The 18,541-nt window shown below is 41.1% G+C and overlaps 2 protein-coding genes across 2 annotated transcripts in view; both read right to left on the minus strand.

Annotated features, from left to right (window-relative positions):
• The window catches only part of tlcd3a (TLC domain containing 3A), a 75,727-nt gene extending 72,102 nt beyond the window's left edge, over positions 1–3,625 (minus strand). The window contains exon 1 of the mRNA XM_082549429.1: positions 3,479–3,625. The gene's annotated coding sequence lies outside the window, so the exon portion shown is untranslated. The remainder of the gene's footprint in view (positions 1–3,478) is intronic.
• A 290-nt stretch (positions 3,626–3,915) lies between these two features.
• On the minus strand, positions 3,916–11,972 carry LOC309715998 (ubiquitin carboxyl-terminal hydrolase 2-like). Its single transcript, XM_082549542.1, has 12 exons — positions 11,589–11,972; positions 7,191–7,238; positions 6,974–7,097; positions 6,771–6,882; positions 6,580–6,690; positions 6,219–6,283; positions 6,014–6,117; positions 5,766–5,846; positions 5,587–5,665; positions 5,213–5,320; positions 5,002–5,122; positions 3,916–4,749 (listed from the first exon to the last, which is right to left on the minus strand). The coding sequence occupies exons 1-12, from the start codon at positions 11,772–11,774 to the stop codon at positions 4,644–4,646; spliced, it is 1,245 nt and encodes a 414-aa protein (XP_082405668.1). The 5' UTR covers positions 11,775–11,972; the 3' UTR covers positions 3,916–4,643.
• Between the last annotated feature and the right edge of the window lie 6,569 nt (positions 11,973–18,541).

Below are 18,541 nucleotides of genomic sequence, written 5' to 3' on the forward strand. Positions count from 1 at the left end.
TTCTGACAATTTTCTTTGATTTACTGCAGAAACTTTTCATTATAATGTAGAAAAACTGAGGGGTCTTCTTGAAAATTCATAAGAAATATCAGGGATCCGATGTCCATTTGAGGTATTTAATTGGGCAGTAGTTGCATATGGGTCTGCCATGCTTAAGCTCAAAGGGGACTGAATATTGCTCACAATGTAAGAAGAGTTTGGCGCGCCTTATCTAAAGCCTCAACATGCATTTTAGATACAACCCAAACTAGTCTTCTCATAGATTCTTCTTCATTAATTAGCATTTACACATCAGATAAATCTATTTTTATTAACAGGTTATGTATCACCGTTCTTCAATATTGTTAGTTTAGACTTTACCCAGATGTTTTAGACCCATATCAAACACCTCTTTTATTTTTAAAGTCTGTAAAAAGGCTTCAGTTTAATCACATAGACAGGAATCATCATCAAGGGTTTGATCAAAAACAATCAGCATGAAACATTTACTCTCATTTCACCATGAAGCTCATTTTTTCTCATGCACTAAATCAGGAGTATCCCTGTCCTTAACAGTGAAGCACTTTCACCCTTTCATAAAAGCCCAAACTAGCTCAAAGCACTACCTGAAACAATCAGCAGGACAAAGTTGAAAAGGCTTAATGATCATAATGATCAGTGAATGAATAAATCTGCATCGCATCTATTTTCATTAAATGGACCACATCCAATTTATAACAAGCTGATAAATACCAGTCCCCATGTACCCACAGCTCTTGTCTTCAAGGCTAACGACGAGACACTGATCCCTCTGACCATGTGTGCTAAAACTCAGTTTGTGTTGCAGTGGTGATAACACTTAGGCCTGCTCTGATAACTTTATCTTTGCTCCTCACAAACTGGCCCAGTCACAAACAGATCATCTGTCCCAGCCCCTGAAACCTAATCACACACACACACACACACACACACACACACACACACACACACACACACACACACACACACACAGAGAGAGAGCTTTTCCTTCAGGCGTTAACCTGCTCAGTGGCTCAAGGATAAGAGTTTAAGTCAAAGTGGGGGAGAAAAGAAGAGAGGATGGTGGAGGTGAATACAGCAAAGGTTCCCATCCCGGTTAGACTGATGTGTTAGTTTGATTATATATTAAAAATAACAATTAAATATTCAATAATATTAATATTAATAATATAAAATACTTTCCTTTTTTCATGAAAAGTATTGTTCCCATTAAACAGAATAGATTAATTGCTTCACAGCAGAGACAGTATCCGCTAAAGGTTTGAGAGTTGCTTCAGAGGTTCCTGGATAAACTTCTTTCTAGTCATCAATGAATGTTGCACGACTGCGCAGAGCTAGTGGGGGAAGACCTACATGATGAATGTGGCTTTAATGTGGGTGAAAATGGTCATTCTCCCTGCAGTTTTAAGCCTCTAATTGATATTTAGCACAGAGGAATTTTTTTGGGTAAATTACTAATATTAATTAATATCTTATAAAGTTGATGGTAAATAGAAGGATGTTGTGTTTTTACACTACTAGCACACTCAGAAAAGTAGGTCATCTTGCTTTATGAAGCTGCAATTCCTTACATAATCTAATCTAATCTAATCTGGGATTCTCCGCCGTTTGACCTTAGAACTGAAGAAGCTTCTCGGATTAGAGGTGAAATGTCTTCAAACAACTTAAAGAAGTCCAGACGCTTTTCTTTCCAAGCTCCTTAGACTACGCTGACCTGGATGACTGAGAACCTTCACAGACAAACTAATCTGTCCTACAAGCAATACAATTTAGAGCTGCACCATTAAGCATCATTTATATATCTAAAAAATGAAATGAGCCAGAATGGTACGAAACTGTGTCACGATTAACTCTGAAAAACATCAATATCTCCAATCTTCGTCAGTTTCAGGGTTTTTTTGAGGTGTGCCACAGTAGTACGAGAAAGGTTAAAAACATGAAGAAAACTTAAGGCAAATGAATATGATTCTTTACTATTTTAGGGAAATACAAGAAACAATACTTTGCAGACTCTGTTTTACTGTGTTTGTTTAAATGAAATGCAGTTTGATTCTTTTTTTATTGTTTAACAAAATGCATTGAAGTAATTTTTCTGCCATGTTTGGCATCTGAAGCGGGCAAAAAAGGGGACATTAAAGGGAAAATCTTACTTATTTTCCTCTGGCCTGTCCTCTGTTTGATTGTTTTAGTAAGATTTACCTGAGTTTTGGAACTCAGCTGCAGAAATAAACCCCTTCTTTTGATTACAGTGGAAGTAAATGCCTCTTACCTTGTGGTGCTCAAAGGTAATAACATTTATTTCCAGAAATCATGACCCAGCTGCTGAAAGAGAAAATTCAAAGGTTCTCCACTCTTACATCAAAACACTTTCATCAAGGTTTGAGGATCTCTTTAAGTGACTGGGTCATGATTTGATAAAATGTATGTTTTGGCGAGCTTTGAGCATCACAGTGTAAGTGCCATCTGTCATTATAATCAGGGGAATGCAGCATTTCTACAGCTGTTATCTATAAAAATAGGCACAGTTTAGATCAGCCCAATGGATGGCTTTGCAATATATTAGTAAGATCTAGTGCCTTCCAGGTCATTTCTCTCGAGGACATGATGACATCATCAGGACACACTTGTTTGTTTGTTTTTTCTAATTGTGCTGTTATGAACTTTAACATTCAACATGAGCAGTGCACAGCTACCACGCACCTGGTTACCAGGAAAACTGGCAAAACCTCTGCTTTTATAGAAGTGCTCACCTGCTGATCAGTTAATAAAGAGCATTTGATCATCAGCACCTGAGTGCTACTGTCAGCTGATCTTTTGTCAACTGACCAGGCAGCCCTGCATGTTTTGTTTTGGCAGATTTTTAAGCCAGATGCCCTTCCTGATGTAACCCTGAGAGAATTTAGGTCTCTGGCTGGACGCGAACCAGCAGCTTTTTGATTGCCGAGCAAATATGTAAACCTCTTTGGAAGGAATGAAGGTGTAGTTGATGATTAGTGGATCACAAGTGACTGGTGAGACCAAAATGATACTCTGGAAGGGAAAGTGTTGATTAACAGGAGTTGGGACACCCCCTGTCTGGATGGATGGATTTATTGCATTAATTTGACTTCAGGGTCGCTGTAAGGCCTAAAGAGCCACTTGTCTCGTACGATGTACACAAAGGCACTGCCTACGGTGGCCCCGAGAGGCCAAACGGACTGCAACTTCAGAAACTTAAGACAACACCAGCAATAAGAAAAACGCTGCAAAAGCACACAAAACACAATCAAAATAGAAAAACGACAAAAAGAAAAGAGAAATAGGAAAAAAGATTTCCAAAAGCACAAGGGAAGTGTTTCTGGGGAGACAATAACCCGACGGACCAGTTGCAGGAACCCAAAACATGCTAGGTGTGTTTTATCATGATTCATATAATACTGATGACGGACTTTTAGCCTAATAGTTAGGCTAACACACTTACCTTTCATCTTTTCTTTCCTCACAAAACCGATAGATCCTCCACTTCTTTGAAGTGTCTCCCAGCGCAATTCTTAGCATATTTTGGTTTCTGCAACTGGTCCGTCGGGTTATTGTCTCCCCAGAAACACTTCCCTTGTGCTTGTGGAAAACAGTTTTTTTCCCATTTCCGTTGTGTTTTGTGTGCTTTTGCAGTGTTTTTCCTTATTGCTGGTGTTTTCTTATGTTGCAGTCCGCTTGGCCTCTCAGGGCCACCGTACACCGTTCTGCAGAAAGTCTTAATCAGCACACACTGCTGGTGACTTTCTATGGGCTCTTCTGTGTATTCAGCTCATTCTAATTTATTCGACTGGATCAGCAAGTGTCTGCTGCACGTGACACGGTATTTCTGCTGTGAAGTGTGAAAATAAAGGGTTAATTAATAAAAATCACACATGCAGGGCAAGTTAGTGATGGATTTTAATAATTTACAGGCGCTGGACTGTCTTAGGCTTTAGGTCAGTCACATTTCCTGGAAGAAGCTGCTTTGGTATGTGCTTGGTGTGACTTTTCCACAGTACAGTTACATTCGCTGCGCTGTTGATAAATACTGTACAAAAATATAATAGGACGTTCCCTCTGCACTGGCAGAGAGGGAAACCATAAAGCTTTGTTAAATTATATATACACATAATGCACGCTCAAGCTCTGACATCATATTAAATAGAATAAATTATATCTTGCATTTGGTGTGTGAGGCGTGCTTCTCAAGTCTCTGTAATAACAATAAATGCTTAACACTAATAATCTATATTCAAAAGAGAAAAAAAATGCACTCAAGTGACAAAAGAGAAGCTTCAAAATGTCCTTTTTGAGTGAAATAAGGAAAAAAACAAACAAACCATGCTTGCATATTGCAAGCAGTGTATTGCAAGTTTCACACTTTTTACATTTCCTCCCACTGTTGTTTCACTTCAACCCAGCCAGTGAGCGAAGCTTTCAATCCTTCAGTGTAAATATGCCTTCACATCCACCGTTTGGCGTCTCGGCGCTCCTTTTTCACAGCTTGCATTGGTCGGACTCTCTCCACTAGGTGGAGCCATCTCCCAGCAGGCAGCGTCTGACTCCTTTGTTTTTCCTTCCCTGTTATCAGTCCGAGTTTAGCACGGCTTATCGCTCCTCGATGGCACCTAAAGCCGACACGTCTGGTATTTGCTGTGTGAAGGGGTGGCCAGCTCGTAGAAGAGGACGTAGGCATTGCTGCTGCGAACCTGGCTGGAGGACATCGGGCTCACCCTGCACAGAGAGAGCACACGGGAAACACTGAAGCGAGGGCAGCTTAGCACAAAGTTAAATATTTGCACATTATGAACCAGGCTCCAAACATGCACACTTTGCTGTAAAGCTGTAATGAGGTCAGCTTGATGCAATTAAGATTAGGTCACTTTCATGTGACAGCAGGTATATACAGCTTAATTAGACTTTAACCCTTTCTGCCAGTCTGATAAGATGATACGCTAAGTAACACGATGATGCGAGAGCTGATACCTGGAGTCATTGTAGCTGTACCACTCTCCCAGAGCTGGGTTTTTGCAGTAGGCTGTGTAGTGGCCTCCCAAAGCGTTTCCACTGTGGTTGGACACTGCATAGAGGTTATACACAGGGCGCTCTGCAGAGAAGAGACAACACAGCTGTCAGTCAACACAGCGGCAAAGCTAAAATAGATTGATTGTCCTTCTCTCCTCTGGAAAATACATACCGCTGGATTCTGAGGCAAACTCCCGCAGGTCCAGATCTTTAAGAGGGAAGTTGACGTAAGTGGAGAGCTTGCTGGCTCGGACGTTGGAGTCTGAGAATCGTTTAAGGTCTGAGGGAACACTGGGTCAAGGATCAAAACTGGTTCAAAGATAGCTTGCATCGATCATGCGAGCTACAACCGACTGGCAACAGGCAGCAACTTCCAGGGAACACCTGCCCAATGGTCAGGAAATGGACATTTTTTTCCTAGTGACTGGAGATTACCAGGGTGTGAGCAGCCAGTCTCCATGCTCAATATATTTATCGCACATGGCATCATTGAAATCTCTCTGCTTTCTGGAAATATTAAAATGCAAAGATGTGAGGAAAGGATACGAAGTACGAGGACCTGAGGGAACTTCTGGATGCTGAACCTCTTGGTGCATTTTCGTCTGGCTTTGCATTTGGTGCACGTCTAAGAAAGAGATGAACACGGTGTAGGCAGTGTAATCAATACATTGCATCATCTTTACAGAGGAAAGTGAGACTTGGGTTATTTATGCATTGCCTCTTACCGGTCTCTCCTCTCCATCCAACACATCTTCCTTTGTAAAGAGTCTCAAGCAGTCTTTGAGAGTCACTTCGCCTGAACTCTTCTGTGGAGGCAGACAAGTGTTAGAAATCAAGCCCTGCGTGAAGACTTGCCTAACGCTTATGATTAAGATCGGTAACCTCTACAAAAATTACATTTACAACGTGGATATAATTTTTAAATCCGTGGCTTATGCAATGCGATAATCCAAGACCACAGCAGGCATTTTACCTGTGCAATAGGTATCGAGAGGTCCCAAAATGGATCAAACACAGTGGAGCGGAAACCACAAGCTGTGCAAGTCAGAGAGCTTTTCAGCTGCCCCACAAACAGATCTATGGGCAGGATGGAGGGCCATGTTAAACATTTATATTCCTTTAAGGCTTATTTAAGATTATTATGCAGCTATGGGTTAAAAAATAAAGAAATCACTCACCCACTACTTTGCTGTCCTCTCTCGCCAAGTACATGTTCCACATCCTTCTGCCTTTTTCGTCATCCCTGTAAAATAAAAAAAACAAAACAAAACAGCAAAGTCAAACCGATGTTATGTTCACCTGCAAACCAGTGATAAAAACTTCAATTAAAGCCTCTTTAAGATCCTTTGCAACTCAGATATTGATAAGTAAACTTATTGTTAATATTAATTCACCAATTTTGGGGTTCGTTTCTCCTCCAATGGCCACAAAATGTCAATTACACGATAATTATAGATGAAAGCTCGCTATGTTGACCACTGCAGCCCAATCAGGGATACAGCAGTCACCCAGACAGGCTGAGTGTGAGGCCACACTTACGCGAGGTGGTCAAAGTCCAGGACGGACACTTTAGGGCGGACCGTCACCCGGTTGACTTCATTATGGAGACCGTCCAACAAGAAGCGGAGAAATTCCTGAGCATCCTGTTGGCTGTAGAGGGAGACGTTTTTACTTGATTTTACTGATGTGCACGGCTTCAGGTTGACTTTAAAAGAAGGCGGAAAACTCACTTGCAGCCAACGAATTTTGGAGCACACCTCTGGACCTGGTTCCTGAATTCAGAGGGACTGATGGGCTCATTGTTTGCAGAGGTCCACAGGCTCTGAGTCAGCTTTGCAAACTCTGAGGTAGACAAATTGCAGAAATCAGACCACCATCTCAACTTGGTAGGGAATTAACTCGATTTAAGATCTGCAAAAATAACTCATCGTACCTTCGATGAGAGCAGTGTTTGACCTGCAGTTGTTGTTGAGGTCTGTGATGTGGCCGTTTCTCAGACAGTAATCTCTCAGCTCTAAAGTGTTACTCAGACACTGGAGGATGGAGTTCATGAAGCACTGCAAATCACATCAAACAGAGAGGCCCGGTAATTATTAAAGTGAAGACTAAACAGAGTTATTTGCACTTAAAGGACAAAACGTGACACTTACAGTGTTACCCAGGTTCTTCAAACCCACCAGGCCCTGAAGACTCTTGTTCTGCTCACAGAAAAAAAGAAAAGAGAGATGTCAACATTAAAGATTTACATGACAGTAAATGTGTTTTTCAAATGACAGAGCAACTGATCGGAGGCACTGCTACATTTATTCACAAGCACTTGGTAGTGAGAAGGACAGTAAACCAGTGAAAGTCTGACCATGCACAACAAAAATGGAATCGAATGGAATATGCAAAATTATAGTGTTTTTTCCAACATGTGTAACAACAGGTCAAAATTCTATAAATTGCATCTATAACGTGTTAAACAGCAACTGTTCTTTCAAGGCACTGGCGACAGTAGAAAGGAAAATCTCCCTTTTAACAGGAAGAACCAGGATTAGGGAGAGTCAGCTTGACTTTGAGTTTGAATCCTAAACATATTGTATTGTTTTTTAATATTTTATTTATCCTCATAAAAAGGCTAATCGGTTAAGTTTTGAAATAGATCATGGTTTGGATTAAAACACAGTTGTTGCCACTTTTAAATCTCTATTTTCTCGGCTCTGTGGTTAAGTGTCACCATTTTTACGAGAAAACAAGTGCAGCCTACTCAAAATGCACTTTATTGTAATGAATGCAAACCTGCTAAAAAAACAAACAAACAAAACAAAGGCCGAAGAAGCCAACAGATCTGCATGCACCATCAGTGTGATCAAACCACTGTGTGAACAGCAGCTTTGTCAGATTCCTTAAGAGTGAACGAGTCTTAAAAGACAGGATGGCATTCGTGCAATGTGTGCGTTATGACGGTCACATTGCTGGCACGGGTCTGCCGTGGCTATCGGCTAGAGTTCCACGTGCTTAGATTAGATACCACGGTTCGCTGGGACGCCTCCCTGCACCCGTGACTGTGGTGAGCCCACCAGCTCACGCCAACGGTGACATAACGTGAGCATGTGACGCTGACCGGAGACAAAAAGTCCCCCCGGTCTGCAGGAGCGCAGCGTGGCTTTCAGTTGTTTGTGTAAAGTTTCACATCACTGCCTGAAGTCACGGATCAGCTGGTTTAGTTTTGGACATAACTCGTGCCGCCGTAGGTTGGAGTAAATCATCTGTGGCCCGGGAGTGATGCAGGTGTCAAAAAAAAAAAAAAGTCTGCTGTGCATGAGCTGACAGGATCCTTTTACAGAGCGAGACAGCTGATGTGTGATTATGACATTTTTATGCTTTATGGCTTTTTTATTTTTATTTTTTTATCCCCCACAAAGTATGAGGGTGGAAAAGACATTCAGCTCAAAAACCTGAACATCTGCAACATAATTAAACAAAGATCATGAGTCAGAGCTGATGTTGCTGCTCGGTTCACAGTCAGCGTGTGCGTAAAACTTTGTGCCGCCTATGTTTCCGTCAGCGCCCCGATGACGGTACTTCTGCACGCTGCTCCTGTCAGCAAAGGCGTCGATGCGTGACAGTGCCGAGCTGCTCTTCGACATCATGATACACTCTTATTATAATGTTCCCTTATGCAGGACGGGCTACAGGTCACAAACCTGTTAACAGCTATCATGCATGTCAGAAGAAACAATGATGACATTTATTAAAGAGCATGGAATCCATTTATTTCACATTTTTAGTATTAACAATGTCCTGGAAGAGCCAAAGACTGACACTTAAATCTAGTTTGTAGCTTGTATCAGACCCAAAATGAACTTAAAGCCTGATGGTTTCTTTCTTTTTAAATTAAATGACATGCTGGGGTTAGCTTGTGGGACTCTAGTCTGTTTTTAAGAGCCGTCTCCACAAAGAACAACCAAGCTAGTTGCAACTATAGTACACTAATTACATTTATGCATTTCATTTCTGCAGCCCATTAAGTATTAATCCTCTAATAGTGCATTTTTAATCCATATTAAAGCAGCACAGGTTGCAGGCATCCTGGGTTCTGGATTACATCTGGATGTAAGTGGTTACATAATCAGAGCGCTCCCTTTAAATCTCCTGATGGGCAGTTCAATTCAATATTGTTTATATAGCATCAAATCACAACAACTGCCCCTCGAGGTGCTTTATATTGTATATCGTAAGGTAAAAAGCCTAAAATACCACAGAGAAAACCCCAACACTCACATGACCCCTATGAGAAAGCACTTGGCAACAGCAGGAAGGAAAAACTCGCTTTTAACAGGAAGAAACTGGCTGAACCGAGCAGAAAGAGAGGGATTTTGGCCATTTGAGAAACCTTGGAACCTTGGAAACAAACATTTGCAAGAAAAATTCCACGTTGTCTTTATAGCGTCCGGTGGAATTCTTCCGTGACAACCGGATTATATCTGCGTTGCAGTGCTTAACCTTGGAAACCTGAGCCGAGCAGAATGAGTGTATCAGATTACTAGTTAGTAATGCTGAACATTAACAAGTCTAATATATTTGAACAAAGTAATGTGATTGTTCCCGCCTTTCCTCCCTCTTATGTGCCGCTGTGATTATAAGTACTTCTAGCTGAGAGCTTTGGTGCCTCGTGATCACTGTTTCCATCCCTCAAAATAGAAGTATGACTAAACAAGCGATTAATTCCCCTTTGCCTAAAATCTTTGTGTTTCTCTTCCTCTGTGCACTATTCGAAGGTGACCATATGGTGTGGGCCCCCCATCTGCTCCGGTGAGCACCAGCCGGCGGGGCTCGGCACACTCAGCGGGCGCCTTTTGATTTAAACGACCCGTCCAAAAATCGGTGGAAGCGATGCGTTCAGGTGAACCGGAGCTCGCCACGCTGGTCTTTGTGACTTCAAAGAAAAACAGAGAGACAGAGAGAGAAAGCGCAAGAATGTGCCCTAAAGCAGCTCTGCATGCCTGCACAAGGCCATATAACATGTGATGAAGCAGGCAGCCCTCCTGCATACGCATGGTGCCAGCTTACACCACTCCCTTGGAAACAGTAGAAACATAAATCTTTGCTTCATGAAAAGCAAAGCTGGGAAAAGTCCAGAATACTCAAGTAGAAGTACTATTACTTTCCCTAGACTGTGCTTAGGATACGAAATAATGAGCAGGAACAGAGGAATTTATAAGTTATCCGATTATTATTTTTTAATGAACAGCCAGTTTCAGATGTTTGAAGGCAGCTGTGAAAAGCTGCACCCTGATGCTGCGGATAAGCTCCTGCTAACAGCTCCCTCTGGCTGTACTTTGACTTTGAGTTGAAGGCTAAAGTCAGCTAAAGCATGCTGATATGTTTAAAGTAAAACAAAAAGAAAGAAAGAAAGAAAACCCAAGAAATTCTGACTTTGAGAGGCATTCACTGCTGCTGGCATTTCTGCTACAGTCAGCGGATAAACTAATCGGCTGTAGATTTCTTTCCACCTTTTCAGATATTCAGAAAATGTCCTGCAAAATATACAGATCTTCTGCTTTTTTTAAGTGACCATAAACTAAATATGTCTGATGCCATCATCACAAACAAACAAAACAACCAAGAAAGTCTTGACCAGGTTTTCTTGGGCATCTGTTCGGCAGGGGTGGGGATTTCACTGAAAGCCAAAATATTAAAATACGCCTTCAAAAGCGACTTAATTAGAGACTTATTGACAGTGTAAACACCGACAAATGCACTTTCTGAGTAAACCAATAATATCCCCCATCAGCGACGACTGGATGTGTGTACGTTGTGACCTCAGGTAAACACCGCAGACCCACATGGACCCACATGTGCAGCTCTACGTGTGAACAAAATGTCCTGCGTAAATGATAAGTGGACATTCCTTATCAACAGCTTTTCTTCCTATTACACAACCAGCTTGAATAGTAAATAATGATGATGCAGGGGTTAGAGCAGCCCTTAACCCCCCCTACACCTGCCCGCTTGTGTGTGCGTGTGCGCTTTCAGCCCAGTACTTCTCCATTTCGACACCAATGACTGGCTAAAGGTCAAACTGAGACCTCCACCTCAAATCCTCTGGCTCTTCACAGGGTTTACAAGTTTAATGACTAAAGGCTCAAGAGCTGTTAAAACTGACTCCTTTAAGTCAGTGTACCTTATGCCTCACTCACAAATTCATCTAGTTTGTGTGATCCTTACGTATCTGCTGTCTATTTTGCTCTTGTAATCCCATTTCTCCTCATTTATCATCATATTTTTACTCTTTATGCATCATTGCTAATAATTTCATCCCAATACCTGTGCAGTAATATACTGAAACGTTAGCCTCGTCAGGGCCTAGGCCCCCTCACGACCATATATCGTGGTGACACCCCTGGAAAATCAGTTTAGGACTATATACAAAGGCATAAAAACTTTAGTTCTTTATATATTTTCAGAAAGTCTGATAAATTCAGAGAGGCACCAAAATAAAATCATGCAGAAGGAGGATGCTTTGACACAGATGAGACAGATCCAGGGGGTGCTGGACTCACCTTGGCCTGGTTGATGATCAGACCCATGAATGTGGACACCAGCACGGACCGGGACAGCGGGTGGCTCCTGCGCCTCATCTCCGGTCTGTCACAGGGGAGAGCGGCCGGGTCCTCCGGCACCGTCACGGTGTAAGAGTGTCGCAGAGACGGCATGTTCGTTGTCCGATAGAAAGATTGTAGCGTCATCCAAATAGCAGCTCCAAATCGCGCACACGCAGGTCGTTCACTGAAGACGAAGTCAAGTGTAGGTAAATGGATGCTGAGTTGACGCGCGTGGGATCCCGCTGTGCGTGCGCAAAGTCAGTATGTCTCTTCTGTATCTCACCTGCACGCAGATCTCCTGTGTTGTGACTATCAGAGCGCGTGAGCTGGAGTTTTTACTGCGTGCGTCCCCTCCCACTCCGAAATGACTGGTGCTGCCTTTACGTGCTGTGGGAAATCTGATTACCTCTACTTTGCGCATCGACAGGTGTGAAATAAGCAGCTGTGACCTTCGATTAAATCACTTATTCAAAAACCTGTTTCAGGAAATCAGTATGTAAAGCATTGCAAAGTCCGTTAAAAAATTTACAACTTTTGTATATTTAATGACGCCATCCACAATTTTACCTCCTTACAAAAGCAAAGTTTTCTAAATTACATTCCCTTGAAGTACACAGGAATGGGTTGAAATTTGTGCTCCTCATAACTACAGGAGATCATCAATCCATCCATCAGCTGGAGCCTGTCTCAGCTACCGTAGGGCAAAGGGGGAGTACATCCTGGACAGGTCGCCAGCCTGTCGCAGGGCGACACAGAGAGACAGACGACCAGTCACACTCACATTCATACATGTGGGCAATTCACGATCAATAATTAACGTAACTCACTTAATGTCTTTGTTCTACAGGAGATGTCTGTATTACATTTTCATGACTTAAAATGAAAATTAAGCTCTGTTAAAAACTGCAAGCAAGTTCATTTTTGTTTGTTTCTTTCTTTCTTTAAACACGTGTCACAATCTCTATTTTTTTAATGCAATTATTAGAACCCACTTTGAGCGTCATTATCATGGGTTTTGTCAGAGTTTCAATAGCAAAACTGCACCAGTTTTAGAGCACTAAATACTAATGCTGTATGTCATTATAGTAACTTACTATAATAGCTTACTGTTAGTAAGCTGTTTTACATTATTCTTAAAGTGACGCTTAATTTAAGTTTTACTTTCAATGACAATTCTTAATAAATTCTTACAGGGACTAGAAAAAGAGTGCATATTTCTTGCATATTGGCATCTTGCTTGCGGTTACTTGAGTTTCAGGCTCCAGTCCTGTGGAAACAGCTCCCAGTTTGTGTTTGGGAGACAAACACCGTATTTACTCTCTACTTAGTTTGTCCTATCATGGGCGTAACTTTGTGCTGAACATTGAGGGGTCGAGAGCTCTGTCTAAATAAATAAATAAATCTGGGTAAATTCCCAGATGATTAAAAATGCAACTATTTTGCTGATAATCACTGAAATGAGTGAAGAAAATCAACAGCCTATTTATGCAAGATAATTCATAATTTTATTTGGAGGGTCATAACCCCCCTAACTTGTTTTTCTTTGTGTTGTCTTGTTTTTATGTGTTTATGGGTTTTATTTACTATACCTATCATCCATACGTAAGGAGCTCAGTCTGGGGGGAGTTCTTTTTTCTCCTCGTCTTTCCTCATGTTGTGCTTTTTCCATTGTTATACCTCTCTGCCCCGTCTTCCCCATGTGATGTTTGTGTAATGTATGTATGGTTGGAAGGGTAAGATGGCACTGGGGTAAGGTCGACAGCCTTCACCCAATTTCTTTCGGGGCCAACGTTCAGGATCAATAAAGTTTTATTTAATTGAATTGAATTAAAGGTCCAAAACATACAATATTAATTATAATAGTTCAAATGTTCAGTTGACTCTAATGTAAGTAAACAACCTGAACACTTTTTCTCTAATAAGTTACTTTGTTACAATAAGTATTGCATTGTATGTAAGTAAATACAATAAAAGTCATATTGTAACCTTCTGTTGTTTTAAGAGGTGAATATCTTTTATACAAAGTACACAATGTATAAGAAGGAGCTTTACATTTTATGGCCACGTGGACAAAGGTAATGTTTGAGCTTGATCACAATTTCTTTCAGCCTATCAGCTCTGATAATTCAGACACAGCTCAAAGAGCAGCTGATCTCTTGTATTGTGTGTTTTAATGAAGGATATTCATCAACAACAGCATAAACGAGGAGGCAGAGATGAAAGTATTTCTGCTTACAGCTTTCTAACAAGATGTTTTCAACATCACACAGCAAGGAATAGTTTGCTGCACTGCTATAGGAAAGAAACAGTCATGTTTTATCTCAATGATTTTGGTTTATAGAAACTATATAAAACAGCTTTGAGTTTGATAAGAGGCTTGTAAACTTTAACAGGTCCATGTTAGCTTCTATGATTTCATCTACTGGCTGCAACGGCAGGACCATTAAAATCCTGGAGCAAAGTCCGGTGGCCTCATAGTCACGTAGCGCAACGCTTAGCTGGTGAATCAGATTTTATACCTATATGTAGCACTGCATGAGGAAAAGGTGAAACCACGCTTTTAGTTCCACAAATGATGTCATTTTGAAAATGACATAATCGAAAATGTGGACAGAAGAGATAGAAGAGAGGTTGAGGGAAGTCAATCATTAGTGTCCTCTGGATTTTATGAGTATTAGCTCCACATTTAATGAGAATCTGACCACTTACAGATTTGTAGCACATAACATTCAAACATGCAGCCCGATCCCCGTCAAACTACCACACTGTGGAAAAAATGAATGTGCACTAAGTAGGTCAGTGAGGCAACGCCTGAAACAATAGCAAAGCAAGCACAGCTAAAAGACAGAGTTCGAGAATTATTTTTAATCAACCCTATAATTAAACTCTCCATACGCACAGGAAGAATGAAGCTTCTTGACATTCCAGCCATGGATAATTGTTACTGCATGTTAAACATGACACACATTTCACTGGGTAAAGCTGCAGGTTTATCAGGGAGAACTGGCTTAGTAGCTTTCGATGAGAGGGTGAATTTAGGATGATAATCTGTGAGAGTTTCAGTAATTGTTCACTGTCTCGTGTGCTGCTGCACTGATGCAGCTGGTATAAAAGAAAAAATAAGAAAAAGGGTTTTTTTTGTAGTTTTTCTGCTGATTAAGCTTGACCTTTTTCCTCTTGTCTAACCTTTTGAACTCTCTGTAGCAGCACACTCAGAGAGAAACTGTTCGCTCACCCAACCCACCGAGTCACAGTGAGTCACCTGGAACAGCATGTGTTGCGTTTCCCATCGTCACAATCTGTATTTTGAAAATGACCACAGACTTCAGGTGAGGATGATGAAAGTGTTGCAGATGTTTGGTCCAAAACCAACCTGTGAACCCGATACGAAGGAATGGGTTTACTTGAGTCCTTACGATAAGTGTTCAGATATTTAAATCAGGACTACATCCTGAGGGTAACATGTAAATAAACATACCTAAAAAATAAAACCGAAGCTGTGAGGTAAACCGGGCTCCAGAACTGAAAATGAAACCAACATTAAAATACCCAGTGACTCCCAACAACCAGTCACCAACTGGTTGGGAATACACAATCATCTACAGCGACCAGTGGTTGCCAAGTTGGTCACCAACTGGTCTAGTGACCAAAAGGAAAACAAATGTGTGAAATCATTTTGATGAGCTTTTAAATGTTTATTTTTTGAAGTTTTCCCTGTGTCACACTTCGTAGACGGCCCCTTAGGGACTCGTCTCACAGCTGATTACATAGAGACCAGTGCTGTTTGTCCACCTCAGATAAATTTGATGGAAATGTTTATAGGTTGTTGCCTGCAGTTCAATTCATATATTCATATATTTATTTAATATTTAATAATTATTTGAACCTAAACAATCAGACGACCCTGTATAAACAAGCATTTGATGACAGCAGGAAGGAAAAACTTCCTTTTTCACAGGAAGAAACCTCCGGCAGAACCAGGCTCTGGGAGGGACAGCCATCTTCTACCACCAGTGATGGGAGAGTGACAGGATAAAAAAAACATGGTGTGGAAGAGAGCCAGTTGGAACGATGCATCAGACATTTTGATTATTTTTAATAATTCTGGAAGCTTGAATCAGTAAAAAATGTTGAAAATGTTCGCAGCTGTGCCGATTTCAGAACTCCAAAATCACAAAAATGGCTCGACTTGCCGTTATTTGTTTACTATCTGTTATTAAATGTTCACTTCTTACTTTGAAGCACCGAGACCCTAAATAGTCAAACAGCCGCTAAGATAGCAGCTAATTCATTCAGCATCTAGCTGGTGTCTGCAGTGAGATTAGCTGCACACACTCTTTGAATCAGGTTGTGTGTTGCCAGGTTGCTTCAACAGATGGGTGGAAATTGTATTTAGCAAGCGGACTGTTGATTAATAGCAAACCAGATGGTCCCTCTCCTCTTTAGTCCGGAGGGAGTGGTGTTCAAGTTCTCCACAAAGAAAACTTGGACTCGTCTGAGCACAGAACAGTTTTCCACTTCGGCTCAGTCTCTTTTAAGAAGACAGCAGCATTTCTGGATCATCTTCACATGCGACGTTTTCTTTGCACGATAGAGCTTTAACCTCTGTGAATGACACAGTGTTCACAGACGATGATTTCTGGAAGTCTTTCTGAACCCATGAAGTGGTTTTTAATGCAGAACACAAATTTTCTCCAGATTTCTCCAGATGTTCTGAATCTCTTGATAATTTTATAGACTGTAGATGATGAAATACTCGAAGTCTTCACATTTTCACATTGAGGACCATCACTCTGAAATTGTTTCGCAATTTGTAGAGTTTTCATTTATTTATTTTGCTGATTGGTGATCCTCTGCCCGTCTTCACTTCTGAGAAACTCTGCCTCTTTAAGATCCTCTTTTTATATCCAGTCATGTTACTGATCTGCAGCCAGTTAACCTGACCAGTTCCTCCAGCTGTTTCTTGCTTTCTCTTTCAGCATTTTGTTGACGTCATCCTGAGTTTTGTGAGACGTTGCTGCCATAAAATTCAAAATAAGCGAATACTTTCATGACATAGTGAAACGTCTCAGTTTAAACATTTGATATAATTTTTTTTTGTATTGTAAAAACAAATATGGGGTTGTAAAGATATATTGTATCCTATAGGTTGCATTGGTAGGTTGAAAGCCTTAATTTCTAATGAGCTACCGTCGTGTGTCTGATTATATGGGCTGGATGTTGTTGTTTAGCAGGATTTATATGCGTTCAAATAATTTGATTTACTTCAAGCCTGTAATAGATGATTAATTATTAACCTGGCTAGTTAATGAAGGAAATGTACATTCTTACTGTGCACAATCTCATCAGCGTTGAAGTGTTCAAGTATCTCAGTTTGAACCATGGTGAATTAATAACAGGGGGAAATTGCACTTGATAAAATTGAGATAAGAACCGAGACTGGGATAAGACCTCTAAATAATAATCATGCCTGAAAGCTGTGTTATGCAACCAGCCAGAGCACATGCATGCCATAAAAATTAATTAACTAAAAAAAACAAATGCGCGTTTAAGGTCGGCACTGTGAGGGAAACTCACCCTGCCAGCTCTGCCCCAAATAATTATACAAGAAACAATTGCAACAAAATCACACCCTGTTTTAAAGATGGCATTAATCCTCTCGTGCAAACACTTCCACTTTGCTGCTCCACGCCCAGGCGAGGCCTTTGTGCCTGTGGAAATACTCGTGCCTGAACAAACCCAGGGAATCCTTTCTTATAAGCTATGCAATTACATAAAGTTTACACTGAGTCACTCACTTAACTGCTTTCACAAAGAGCAGCAAATAAAGAACAATGAAATACCAGCAGCGTTATGAAATGAGGAACAGATGCACGCTGAAATGCTTTGGTCTGTTGTGGTTGGTGACTGTGGAGGACAGTAGAAATGCAATACTTTTACACCCGCCGATCACTTTCTGAGGTGCAGCTGTTCTTCAGCCTCTCAAACGTCTTATGGTCACATGGCAACAACTCATGCAGGCATGATCAAGACAAAGTTCAAACTGTGAATCGGGACAAAGGTGATTAGAGTGTCTTTGAACGTGCCGTGGTTGCTGATTGTCTAAATATTTCAGAAACAGCAGATTTACAGTGATTTTTCCACCCAATCGTCTTTAGTGTTTCCAGAGCGTTGACAAAAAAAGAGAAAATATCAGGTGAGCAGCCGTTCTCTGGAGCAAGCAATGTAAAATAACCAGACAGGAAGGCAATGGTAATTTAAATAACCACTCGTTACATTCAAGATGCAGAAGAGCATCTCTGGATCCAGAAAACATCAAACCTTGAAGCAGATGGGCTGCAGCAGCAGAAGACCACACTAGCCAACACTTCTGACAGCTAAGAAGCTATACTGGTCACAGATTAATTCAAAATGTGTTACTCAGTTAGATTTAGGTACACAAATGAGTCTGTTAGGTTTACACATTAAAACTACCAGGTTCTTGTGCTCATGGCTGGCACTTCTTTCACAGGTCTGTCCCACATTCGTACTGCAGACAGGAAATGCACTGATGAAGAGCTGCTGCAAGAATTACTGAAGAAAAGAAAGGAGGAACCTGACCGCTTAACTCTTTCCACCGTAAAGACAACATTTCACAACCCTCCCAGTACCCTTCATGGCGAGTTTTGACACCTCGGTATACATCAGTAAAGATGTGGGTTGAAGACCAGCAGAATAGTTTTCAGGTTTTTCCAAGGGTAGCTGCATAGGCAGAGACCACGCTCAATAACTTCTAATGCACACCCAGTCTATAAACAGGCCTGCGATATGGCAGAAAGTGCACTGTTCAGAAAAGAGAAGCAAGGATTAGTTACTGCTCGTTGGCTTTCAATCGGTAAAGAGTTAAATGGACCATTAATTGCATAATAAGT

Source organism: Aulonocara stuartgranti (genome assembly GCF_965226115.1).
Source record: "Aulonocara stuartgranti genome assembly, chromosome: 10".
NCBI classification, from domain to species: domain Eukaryota; kingdom Metazoa; phylum Chordata; class Actinopteri; order Cichliformes; family Cichlidae; genus Aulonocara; species Aulonocara stuartgranti.

Bases quoted from the DNA above. Each gene is read 5' to 3' on its own strand.
- LOC309715998 (XM_082549542.1), bottom strand. From the start codon at position 11,774: ATGACGCTACAATCTTTCTATCGGACAACGAACATGCCGTCTCTGCGA. The intron at 5,847-6,013 runs GTAAAATGCCTG...CTGCCTCCACAG, and splicing joins TCTCGATACCTATTGCACAG to AAGAGTTCAGGCGAAGTGAC. The intron at 4,750-5,001 runs GTATCAGCTCTC...CTCTCTGTGCAG, and splicing joins TACAGCTACAATGACTCCAG to GGTGAGCCCGATGTCCTCCA.